Source organism: Arvicola amphibius, chromosome 4 (assembly GCF_903992535.2).
Source record: "Arvicola amphibius chromosome 4, mArvAmp1.2, whole genome shotgun sequence".
NCBI classification, from domain to species: domain Eukaryota; kingdom Metazoa; phylum Chordata; class Mammalia; order Rodentia; family Cricetidae; genus Arvicola; species Arvicola amphibius.
This window is the reverse complement of record NC_052050.1, coordinates 67,672,411-67,685,462: the sequence shown is the minus strand read 5'-3', so window position 1 is coordinate 67,685,462 and position 13,052 is coordinate 67,672,411. Positions and strand designations below refer to the sequence as shown.

The window sequence follows — 13,052 nt, the reverse complement described above, 5'->3', positions numbered from 1 at the left end:
AGGCTGGACTGGAGAGATCTACCTGCCTCTGCCTCCAGAATGGTGGGATTAAAGGTGTGAGCCAATGCCACCCAGCATAATTTTTCATTCTACTCAGTACGGCCTCAGTTACCCTCCAGACAAAAACTGCCCACAAACATATCCCACAGCCCTGCCAATAGAACCTAAGGCCTCTACTATTACAAGCCAACCCCTACAGCCACTCATAGCAACCAATACAATCCCTATAGAGCCAAATAAATTCATCATTTTTACCTCTTAATTTAGTGGGCTTGGTTTGATTTCTACTTAATAATGGCAAACACAATTTTAATTTTTAATCTAGTTGCTTCCTGCTCAAGACTGTTTTACAACCTATAAATCACAATTTATGAGTGACTCTAAAATAAAAAAAAAAAAATCAACCGTTAGGTCATTAACTGCAACTTGAACACTAGCATGTACTGCCATGCACACAGAAGTAGGAACACACATGTGTACAAGCATAAATACACAGGAAGTTTAGTCTCAATTGTGATATGCCTACAGGTCTCACTGCAAAACCCTTAACAAGCCAAGCATAAAAGCACCCACTTTTAATCTTAGTGCTCAGGAGCAGGGGAGGTAGATGTCTTGTGAGTTCAAGGCCAGTGAGGTCTAAGTCACAACACTAGGTGATAGGCACACAACAAAGCAGCCTCTAGCCACAGGTAACTATTTGAATTTTACTGTAAATAATATGTAAAACTCAGTTCTTCAGACCCCACTGCCCACATTTCAAGAATTCAGCACCTAAGTGGCATATGGCTACTATTCTAGACAATTTAATACAGAACACTTTGGTTAACATGGAATGGTTTTTTAGTTAACTTTATTATTTTATTTACGTGTTTTGTCTGGGCGTACATCTGTGCATCACCAGTGTGTCTGGTACTCTCAGAAGGCAGCATTGGATCACTGGAATATTGATCTACACATTAATTTCTTTGAAGTAGGTTCATGTTTCTTTTAAAATCTACATCCTCGTTCATACTAAGTATTCATAAGTACTAAGGTTCATAATATATACCGTCCAAGAACAAAAAAAAATGTCTTTCACAGAGGATGAAAGGCGGTGATAGGTAAACCTTTGATACCAACACTCGGGAGGCAGAAACAGGTGGATCTCTGTGAATTCAAGGCCAGCCTGGCCTATAAAAGCTAGTTCCAGCACAGCTAGGGCTGTTACACAGAAAACCCTGTCTCGAAAAACAAAAAGGCCAACTGGTAAATGGGCTTACTACCAAACCGAGTTCTAACCCTGGGAACCAAACGGTAGAATAAAATTAATGCCACAAGTCTGACCTCCATATGCTTGCTATGTACATAGTGTACAAATAAATGCCAAGTTTTACTTGTTTTGAGAGGCTGGAGGTCTTTGTTGTTGAGACAGATCTCACTATGTAGCACTGGCTAGCTTGTAACCATATCAACCAAACTAGCCTCAAACTCAGATCCACCTGCCTGTCCCCAAAGTGCTAAAGTAAAGGTGTATGCCACCAAACCCCACCAATTCAATTTTCTTTAACATGTTTTCTTTTCCCTTCCTTTTGTTTTGTTTTGGTGGTTGCTGTTGAGACAGGAATTCTCTGTGTTGTTCTGGCTGTCCTAGAACTCACTCTGTAGACCAGGTTGGCCTTGAACTCAGATCTGCCTGCCTCTGCCTCCTGAGTGCTGGGATTAAAAGCCACTACTACTGCAGCAGTTTTGTAATTTTGTTTTGTTTGGTTGGTTTTCGGTTTTTTGCCACAAGGTTTCTTTGTAGCTTTGGAGCCTGTTTTGCAACTTGCTCTGTAGTCTAGGTTGGGCTCAAACTCACAGAGATCCACCTGTCTCTGCCTCCCTAGTGCTGGGATTAAAAGTGGGCACCACTACCTACTGGCAATTCTGCAATTTTTAAAAATGCCTTTCCCATCTTGAGCTATTCAATCTTTTTTTTTTTTTTTTGATGTATGGAGACACACAATAAGAACTGTCCTCACCTTCTTAAAGCATGTCACTAATGGAACATCCTCAAGTATGAACACCTATCTGTGAGCATCTCACACTATCCCTTGCTTTTTCACATGAACTCTCGTGTTCTAGAAGTTCTTTATCAACACCAAGGACTGAGACATGCAGCATTTCCACTCTGCTATCAATATGGGTAATTTGAACATGCAGGGGCTCTACAACCAGTTACTATGAGCTTCTTTCTAGCTGGGTAACTCCTGCCACTTATCTGAATTGCAATTTACTTCTCTGCAATGGGGACAATTAAAACATCTATCTCACTGCATTGCTAAAGATTAAATCTGATTATCCACTTCTAAAGGACTCAAGTCACAGACTGGCACACCATAAGTAATACTAGCTATTACAGATTCAAAAAGTCATAGACTAGGTTTCATATGTTGAAGTGTTTACTCTCAAGTTGATTTCCCAAGCTGTCCGCTAAAATAGACACCCATCTTTCTTTAAAACTGACACTTGATCACAGTAATTCTGTAAACAAAAACGTCATTCAAGACAAGTTCTGATAAATAGCTAGTAAACTGCAACCCAGAATTCAGTAGCAGGGCTGTTAAGACACCAGACAGCAAGCATGCACCCTTATTTTATATGGAAGAGTGTTCTACTTATACAGTCTGTCTGTGCAACTCCACTACATCAAGTCAACCCTGCACAATTCCCTAGGAGCACTCACAACCACAGCTGGACAGTTTTTCTCCCATTCCAAACTGCCATTACAGAAAACTAATTCACATTTAAGGTCAAGACCCTCTGTTATAAACTGTAAATCCTACAAACAAAAACTCTAGCTTTTCTAGGTAAGACATACTACTGGCCAAATACTCATGCATTTCAACAGGTTAATATGAATGAAGGCTGGAGATGAGCATTGGCTGTTCTTCTTGAGAACTGGAGTTCAATTCCCAGCATCTACATGGTAGCACACAACTGTAACTCCAGTTCCAAAGGATCCAACACCCTCACCCAGATATACATACAGACAAAACATTAATGTACATAAAAAGTAAATCTCTAAAAAAATTAAGCTTAACATCAAACAGACCACGCAACTCAGATTTTAAGATCTGAAATTTTTTTTTCTTTCTTTTTTTTGGATTTATTTATTTTATATACAACATTCCTTCAGAAGAGGACACCAGATCTTATTACAGATGGCTGTGAGCCACCATGTGGTTGCTGGAAATTGAACTCAGGACCTCTGGAAAAGCAGTCAGTGCTCTTAACCTCTGAGCCATCTCTCCAGCCCAAGATCTGAAATTTCTAAACTGAGTGTGGTGCCATACCCCTTTACTCCCAGCAGCACTCTGGGACAACAGCCTGGTCTACAAAGTTGAGTTCTAGGACAGCAGGGTTATGTATAGAGACCTTGTCCCCCCCCAAAAAAAAAAGAAAGAAAAAAGAATCTGCAGTTCCTAAATTAATTCTTAGTAAGCCGTGCACATTTAAATAAAAGGAGTAGGGCCAGCACGATAGCTCAGCATGAATGTCAAACCTGAGGACTAAACTTCACTAATCTCGCCTCACGTGATTGACAGTCAACTCCCACAAGCTGTCCTCCAACCTCCAAAGTGCACATATACACAGACACACACAAATAAAACTACTTAAATAAAAATGTAAGAGGGGCTGGAGAGATGGCTCTGCAATTGAAAGCACTATGCTGCCCTTGAAGAGGACCCAGGTTTGGTTCCCAGCACCCACATAGCAGTTCAGAATTGTTTCTAACTCCAGTTACAGGGAATCAGAAATCCACTTCTGGCCTCCAAGGGCACTGCATGAATATGCTGCACAGACATACATACAGGCAAAACACCCATACACATTAAAAATATTTTTTTTAAGAATAGTGCACAAATTTTTAGATTTAATTTTAGTGTCATTATAGTACAGTTAATAGAACATTAATCAAAACTACAAAAGGTCCAGGTACAGCAGCTCATGCCTGTATCAGGGCTCAGGGACTTGAGGCAGGACAATCATGAATTTGAACCTGGCCTTTCCTGGTCAACACAGCAAAAACCCTGTCTCCAAAGAGAGAGAAATACAATACAAACAAAAAACAACAACAACAAAAAAAAACCCAGACCATTGGCAAACGTTCTGTTATTATACTATTATTCTATGTACTAAATCAAGAAAAAGACAAGTCAGACATACTTATGTATACCCGTGTGCTCAGAAAGAGGAAGATGTAAAATCAAAAACTCAATTATTGGCTATATAAACCATTCAATACCTGGGAGACATTGTGGCAGAGAGAACTAACTCCTCCAAGTTGTCCTCTGACCTACACATGTATGCCAAAGCATGTGTACTCACACTACAAGCACAATACTAGAGCAAAAAGTAACTTAAATTTAAAACATCAGACTTACTGAAGTGCCCTTCATTTCTCCCATTGCTATCACACAAGAGGAAACCAAATACTACAGGAACTTCCTGGCTATCTATTTTTCCAATATCCATTCTCACAAAGCCACTTTTTTTTTTTTTGGCCAGACAGGGTTTCTCTGTATAATAGCCTGCTTCTGCCTCTCGAGTGCTCGGATTAAAGCTGTGCTCTACCACCATCAGGCTTGTTTTGTCATTTTGGTTCTTTTTGGTTTTTTTGAGACAGGGTGTCTGTGTAGCCGTGGCCATCCTGAAACTTGCTCTTTAGACCAAGCGAGCCTCAAACTCAAAAGATCCTCCTGCCTCTGCCTAAGCCACCACGACAGATTGCCAATCACATTTTTAAAAGCTAGATCACTTTCCATTATACCTACATGAAAAAGCTTAACAATCCCAAGTTTTGCCTTAAGATGAGCCATTCCATCCTCTCAATCTTTCAAGCTCTGCTTGTCTCACATCTTCCCATTTGCTGGAATAACTTTCCTCCTCAAACCAACCATGGCGTAGATGTAAACTCCTACCCACCTTCCAGGTCACAGATGACATTCTGAGAGCACCCTCCAGCCCACAACCAGTAATGTCTCTGTTACACTCTCACTGTACTCTCTACTTTTCCACCGTGTTCTTCACCAGATAGTAACAGGATGCTCTTGTTTAGCATGTGGCATTTTCCATTACCATGCCTGTGATGGTATTTTGTTGCTCATCACAGTATCTCCAGTGTTAACACATAACTACCAGTCACATGCACATATCTGCCTAAAAAGGAGGTGAAAATACAAAGATGACTCAAGTAAATCCCAACTGGAAATGAAATACGTACGTAAGTTTCATCTGCTTTTGCAGAATTATTTCAAAAGGAGAGTGTTAGACTGAAAAGAAGGTACATCAGACAGCCAAACGTCTGGGACCTGTACCTTTACGCTTTCACATTAAAACAAAGCAACAGTCTCTGCATACTTAGGAGATCTAAATCCATTCATCCACAACCTCAAGAAAAGGCACTGTGCTTTCCTGCTCCCACTGTTAGGCTGTCAAGTCTCTAGCACAAAAAAAATCTGTTGGTCAAATGCTTAACAGAGTACTTAAATGAAGCCAGGCATGGTAGTGCGCACCTAGGATTCCAGCACTCAGAAGTCTCAAGTTCTGCAGAACTTCAAAGCCAGCCTGAGAAAGAGGCCTCAAAAGAAAACTAAGCTGGGTGTGATGGTGCACACCTTCAATTCAAGCACTCAGGAGGCAGTGGGAAGTGGATTTCTATAGGTTGAGGCCAGTCTGGTTCACACAGTGAGTTCCAGGACAGCCAGAGCTATGTAGATAGACCCTGTCTAAAGAATAAAAGGGAGCCGGGTGGTGGTGGCGAATGCCTTTAATCCCAGCACTCGGGAGGCAGAGGCAGGCGGATCTCTGTGAATTTGAGACCAGCCTGGTCTACAAGAGCTAGCTCCAGGACAAGCTCTAAAGCTGCAGAGAAACCCTGTCTCGAAAAACCAAAAAAAAAAAAAAAAAGAATAAAAGGGAGAGGAGGAAGGAAAATTACTTGTGTGCCTATGAAGGAAAATACCTGATGAGAAACAAGGCAAAGGAAGAATTCTGTGCTACCTAACCACAATCACAAGGTCTATCTAGTCAGTTATTCAGTCTTTATGCAAGCTTAAACTGCCATAAGGAAAACAACTAGTTTCAGATTTTTTTTTTTTGCTTCATTTTTCGAGAGAGGGTTTCTCTGTAGCTTTGGAGCCTGTCCTGAACTAGCTCTTGTAGACCAGGACCAGGTTGGCCTCGAACTCAGCGATCTGCCTGCCTCTGCCTCCTGAGTGCTGGGATTAAAGGCACATGCTACCACCGCCCAGCAGTTTCAGATAGTTAAACTTCTGCCACAGCTGCTAAGAGACAACACGTTAAAGCACTCTAAGAAAGACCCATGTCTCTCCTTCCCCGGTTAAAGTATATTTAATTCTAGGCAGATGAGAACCTGGAAGCCAGATTCTTCAGCCTGTTAAAATTTTCTCTGGACCAGGCAGTGGTGATGCGAGACTTTAATCGCAGCACTTGGGGGGCTGAGGCAGGAGGATCTCTGTGAGTTTGAGGTCAGCATGGTCTGCAGAGCAAATTCTAGGACAGGCTCCAAAGTTACAGAGAAACCATCTCAAAAAAAAAAAAAAAAAGGCATTAGAAGGATGAGTTTCAGAGATAAGCGAGAACCCAGAGGAAATACTGTCCACCTTAGTTAATACTAAAATGCAATGCATAGAAGCAAAATAATTTTTTTTGGTATTTAAACACAGGGTTTCTCTGTGTAACAGTCCTCGCTATCTGGGAACTTGCTCTGTAGATCAGCCTGGCCTCGAACTCACAGAGATCCACCTGTCTCTGCCTCCCAATTTCTGGGATTAAAGGCATAAGCTACCATTGCCCAGTGAAGCAAAATTTTTAATACTTTTCAAAATGCAGTACATAATATACCTCTGTAGAATATACAAATCAGAATACCTAATTTAAAAATGGCAAATGGGGGCTGGAGAGATGGCTCAAAGTTTAAGAGCACTGGCTGCTCTTCCAGTGTCCTGAGTTCAATCCCCCCCCCCCAACCACGTGTTGGCTCACAACCATCTATAGTGAGATCTGGTGCTGCCTTCTGGCCTGCAGGCAAAACACTATATACATAATAAATAAATCTAAGGGCTGGAGGGATGGCTCAGCAGTTAAGAGCACTACGTTCAAAAGTCCTGAGTTCAATTCCCAGCAGCCACATTATGGCTCACAACCATCTGTAATGAGATCTGGTGCCTTCTTCTGGCCTGCAGACATACATGCAATGCAGACAGAACACTGCAAACTTTAAATAAACCTTTATTTTTTTTAAAAAAAAAAGTCATCTATAAAATCATTAGAAGTAATCTCTTTTAAAAAAATAAATCTAAAAAAAAAAACCCCCAAAAAATTAGGTCGGGTAATGGTGGTGCACACCTTTAATCCCAGCAGAGGCACAGGCAGGCAGATCACCTGTCTATATAGTGAGTTCCAGGACAAGCAGGGCTACACAAGAAGTCCTCTCATGACAAATGGGAGACAAAAGTTAACAGGCAATGGGGGGTGGTCCCAGAACTTTGTGGCACTAAAACTTGAAGACAGGGTGGCAACAGTTTAGTTGGTAGAGTGCTTGCTTAGTATGCATGAAGCCCTGGATACAATAGTATACACCTGTCCACATGGAAGGTATAAGGAGGATCAAGAGTTCAGTCATTCTCAGACACAAAGACACAAAATGATCTCAGGAAAGCCATAAGAAACCTATCACAAAACACTGGGTGATGGTGGTGCATGCCTTTAATCCCAGTACTCGGGAGGCAGTGAAAGGTGGATCTCGGTGAGTTCGAGGCCAGCAAGGTCTACAAAATGAGTTCCTGGACAGCCAGGGTAACAAAGAGAAACCCTGTCTCAAATAAATACACCTTGAGATGGAACAATGAGGCGGGACTGTGAACCCAGTAGTAACAGCTTCTTCAAGTTTGTCTAAATGGAATTAAATAGATCAAGTTATCTTTTTAACACACCTGTAATCCCAGATATTAGAAGACAAAGGCAGGATTAACAAATGCGAAGTCATCCTAAACTACATACAGAGAAATTTGTCCTTTAAGAAAAAGCATTACATATATTGAAAAAGACAGGCTCCCTTTTACTCCAACAAAAAATAGCCTAGATGAGTCATCTTTTTTGGAGATTTGTCTACACTGGTCCCATAACTTCGTTTAAGTTCTAGTCAAAGTGAGCCCTTGAGTCACGCGTTAACAATTGCGGCCGGCATTCGGCTGAAATTCATGAGAAAGTGCAACGCTGATAAGGACGAGGTGAGCAGATAGGGCAAAGACCCAACAACTAACTCGATATCCAGAAACAATTGGGACGAGGGGCTGGAACATTATCAAGGAAATCGACTTTATTAAATCTCTTCTTATGTATATTGGCCACCCCAATGGCGAACTGCCGAGAACAGGGGCCTGAGCTCTAGGAGCCACATCTTCCGGGCGCCACCCCGCCCCCACTCACGTGGGACTCAGGCCGCTTCCCAGTCCGGTAGCCACAAGCTATTCAAGTTAACTTTTATTAAACGTTTTCTGTGTGCAGAATTAGCACCTCCGTTGATTTTTAACAAAGCTCTGCAAGCCCTGGACCCTAGTTTCAGGTCTAAGTGAGGGGAGGGCAATCCATCCTACGGTCTCAGGCCTTCCTTCCTTCCCTCCCTTTCAGTCCCTACTCGTGCCCTCCGCCGACCCGAGTACCGGCTCAAAGCCTTCGTTTGACCCGCGGGAAAGGCCTCGCGCCTGGGGCAGGCCCAGACTCTGAAGCAGGTGGCAGCCACGGGCAAGCCGGCAATCGGCGGGGGTCTCCTGCGGACCCTCAAGAGGAAAGCGAGGCGACCCCGGCAGCCAGGCCCACACTTACGGCGTGCAGCGGTCGCTATACTCATTAGCGATTGTCTCGATGCCGCCGGCGCGGGCCACAGCGACATAGCAGCTCTGAAAGCCCAGGTCTATGCCCACCACCGACATGGCGCCGGCTACAGCTCGGGCTCGGGCCCAGGGCCGGCCGCCGACACTACACACGGACCCCGGCGGGGTTGGCGCGTGGAAAGGGCGAGCCTCGTGGGCTGACGGGGCACGGAGGAGAGGCGGGCGAAGCCGGACGGCCGTCCACGGGGATGCTTGGGTGCTTGAAGAAGACAAGCCTCCGCCGCTCAGGCCGGCTCCGGCTCCGGCTCCGCGGCTGCAGAGGAGGCGCCGGTCGCGGGGGCGGAGAAGATCTCGAAGGCTCTCGTTGCGACAGGAGCAGAGCTGCAGCGCGAGAATTGCGCAGGAACGGAATGTTCTCGCGAGACCCCAGCTCCGACGATTTTCCTCCCGAGGCTCCTCCCCCGGAGTCGGAGGGATGGCGTCACGTCCTGGCACAGGAAACTTGGGAGGAAGTGAGAGGACGAAGGCTTTGGAACGCGTAGGTTTCAATGGAGCCTGCGCAGAGAAGCACGGCGAGCTGTAGCGCGCCTACCTTCCTGAAGTAGGCGTGCGGGAGACAATGCATCTGAGGACCGCGTTAGGCCCACTTCCGCTATGTCTCGGCCTCCCGGAGGAACTTCCGGCCGTGGCTTCGCAGGCCCTCCGCGCATTTTAATGAGGCCCGGCATTTTAATGAGGAATGCAAACTAATCCTCTAGTTTCTGAGGGTCCTCCGTTTCAGATTGGCTTCACGTGAAGCCCAGTGAGTGTTAGACAAGCGGTAATCAAGAAGAACCCACTCTTTCAGCCTGCTTTTAACCACTCAACGTCCTTAGGTCAAATGAGGGCCTGTTCGTTCAGTCATATCCCCGAGCTGGAAATAAGGGGCCAGAAAACACGCTCCGTGGACCTGAAGGTCTGCTAAGACCAGTGGCAAATTTGCATGACTCTAATACATAGATAGCACTGGGAGGGCGGGTGACAAATCTCAAGCAAGCCAGCCTTCAAGGATGACCTTGCAATTCTAAAGCACTTGACTCTACTTCCCTAGGTTTGAGATTACTGGCACGTCCCACTATACCTAGGTTAAACTGAAGAATCTTAGACTAGTGACCGCCAGTTTAACTAGTGAGTTACCGAGAGTTAGAAGAGAGCCTAGCTTCAAAGCAATTCTGATAATCGGCCCAGAGAGAGTGCAATCTTGAGCCTCCCGGTTTCCGGTTATTTTGAGGCTGGGAATATAACAGTGATAGAATACTTGCTTGCTTAAAGCCTTGGCTTGGATCCGAAACACCACAAAATGGTAAGAATTTTGAAGTTGCACCTATTTGTGACTTTTTTTTTTAAGAGATTGTGTTACAGCGTGTAAGCCTCAATAAAATGTGGGTCAGAGGCTGGAGAGATGGTTTAGCAGTTAAGAATACTTGAAGTGAGCTGGGCGGTGGTGGCGTAAGCCTTTAATCCCAGCACTCGGGAGGCAGAGGGAGGTGGATCTCTCTATAAAACCATAAAGACTTTGAATCCCACCACCTTGACAGACAAGCCCCCACTTTTACACGGGCATGCGCACTCAGAGACCCTGGAGTAGCCCTCTCAGGAGAGGCGCTATAAGCCACGGGATGCTAGTAAAAGGTGATGAGTAAAGAGTTAATAACATGAAGTCCTCAGCCTCTGAAGTCTCCATGCAGGAAGAAGAGATACTGGCCAGTAGTTAGGAGCAGGGAGGCTCCAGACCAGGGATCAACATGTTAGAACTGCCGGCAGGGATACCAACACAGTAAGGACTCCCCAGAGCCCTGAAACAGTCTCCACTCCGTTGTTTTGATTAAAGTTCGATTCTGATCCTGTAAGGGGTTGATCTCCCCTTTCTTTCATTTCACCTAGATCAGTCCTGATCTAATAACAATGAGAAGCTATATGCGCAAAATAGTGGAGACAAGGAAGGCTTTTCACAAAAGAAAAAGGCCATGGTATAGTGGTAAAAACTAGCAATAGATATTTAGCATGGTTGGAAGACTACAGTACGGCTTTTTTTTTTATTACATTTACCTGTCTGTGTATGTATTTGCCATGGTATGAATGTAGAGATTAGAGGACAACTTGAAGTTCTTGGCTCTCTCTTTCCACTGTGGGTTCCAGGCATTGAACTCAGGTCATCAGGCTTGGCGAGTGCCTTTACCTGCTGAGTTTCCTCCCCATCCTGTACACTGTAAGGTCTACAGCAAGGTTTGTATTGCTAGAGGACAAATCCAAGAAAGAGCAATCACTCAAAAAGCAAATGTCCAAGGAAATAAAGTACATTACCACCACTCTTTGAAGGAAAAGGCCCTCTGAACTTATTGCTGCCTCTGGAGGCATTTCATTCCCTAGTAACCAAACACTGCCATCTTTAAATTTGCCAGTTACCAGAAGGTTCTCCACACTTAAACTAAAAACGATTATTAGATGCTACCTGGAAAGGGTGATAAGGTTAAAAGGAGAAAAGAAAAGCCTTTAGAAAAATGAGAACAAGCTGGGTATAGTGATATGCACCTGTAATCCCAGCAGTTAAAGGCTGAGGTAAAAGAATCAGGAGATCAAGATTAACCTTGGCTACATAGTTAAAGGCCAGACAGGGCTACATGAGTCCTTAAAGAAAAAGTAAGTTATTTAAAATAGCCAAAAGGAGCAGGGCACAGTTGTACGTGCCTGTAACCCCACACTCAAGAGATAGAGGCAAGAGGATAAGACCAGATCTAGAATAACAATAAATTCAAGACCAATTTGGACTACATGAGACAGTCTCATAAGAAAATGATAGCCAAGCCAGACGATGGTGGCGCACGCCTTTAATCCCAGCACTCAGGAGGCAGAAGCAGGCAGATCTTTGAGTTCAAGGCCAGCCTGGTCTACAGAGTGCGTACCAGGACAGATTCCAAAACTAAAGAAAAACCCTTTATAAAAAAATAAATAGGGCTGGAGAGATGGCTCAGAGGTTAAGAGCACTGGCTGCACTTCCGGAGGTCCTGAGTTCAATTCCCAGCAACCACATGGTGGCTCACAACCATCTGTACTGAGAGCTGGCGCCCTCCTCTGGCATGTGGTCATACATAGAGGCAGAATGATAAATAAATAAATAAATAAATAAATAAAAGGAAGAAGCTGGGTAGTAGTGGCCAGTTCTAGGAAAAGCTCCAAAGCTACAGAAAAATCCTGTCTTTAAAAAAATAAAAACACCTTTAACCCCAGCACTTGGAAGGCAGAGGCAGGCAGATTTCTGTGAATTTGAGGCCAGCCTGGTCTACAAGAATTTGTTCCAGAACAGCTAGGGCTACACCAAGAAACTCTGTCTTGGAGAGAAAAAAAAAAGCAGAAATAATCTTAATGGCTCAGTGGGATTTATTGTTGTTGCTGTTTTTTAGTACTGAGGGTTGAACCTAGGACTTTGCATAGTAAATGGATTTTTCTGAGTATTCCATACACCTATACGTACATGAAATATTCAGCCTTGATTTAAAAAATGAAACTAAGTTGGTTATGGTAGCATACACCTTTTATTGCAACACTCGCTCTCTGAGACTTCAAGGCCAGCTAGGTCTACACAGTGAGACCCTGTCTCTTTTCGTCTGGGCTATCCTTGAACTCACAATATAAACCATGCTGGCCTTGAACTCAGATCCACCTGAGATCTGCCTGCCTGCCTGCCTGCCTGCCTCCCAAGCACTGGGATGAAAGGCATGCACCACCACTCCCAACCCTACAAGAGCTCTATAAGCAGAGTAATCTATAGCCCTACATTTTTTTCAATTTATTTATGTGTATGGCTATTTTGCCTGCATATATACATATATATATATGCAGGCAAATATACGTATACATATATATTCACCATTTACATATACACGTGGGTAAGTATATAAATATGAACACCATATGCATGCAGAACCCACAGAGGCCAAAAGAGGGTGTCAGAATCCCAAAACTGGAGTTACAGATAGTTGTGAGCTGCCTGTGGGTGCAGGGATTCAAACCATGATCCTCTGGAAGAACAGCCAGTGTCCTTAACCACTGAGTCTTCTTTCCAACCACGTTACATAACTTTATGACAATTTTTAGAAGGTTGAAGAAGTCATGCTGGCATGGTGTTATACACCT

General features: G+C 43.9%; 1 protein-coding gene across 1 annotated transcript in view; it reads right to left on the bottom strand.

Moving 5' to 3' along the window:
• Positions 1 to 9,277, bottom strand: part of Hspa4 (heat shock protein family A (Hsp70) member 4) — a 45,038-nt gene extending 35,761 nt beyond the window's left edge. The window contains exon 1 of the mRNA XM_038325773.2: positions 8,872 to 9,277. Within this exon, the coding sequence (XP_038181701.1) occupies positions 8,872 to 8,978 (107 nt within the window). The 5' untranslated portion in view covers positions 8,979 to 9,277. The remainder of the gene's footprint in view (positions 1 to 8,871) is intronic.
• Positions 9,278 to 13,052: the final 3,775 nt, after the last annotated feature.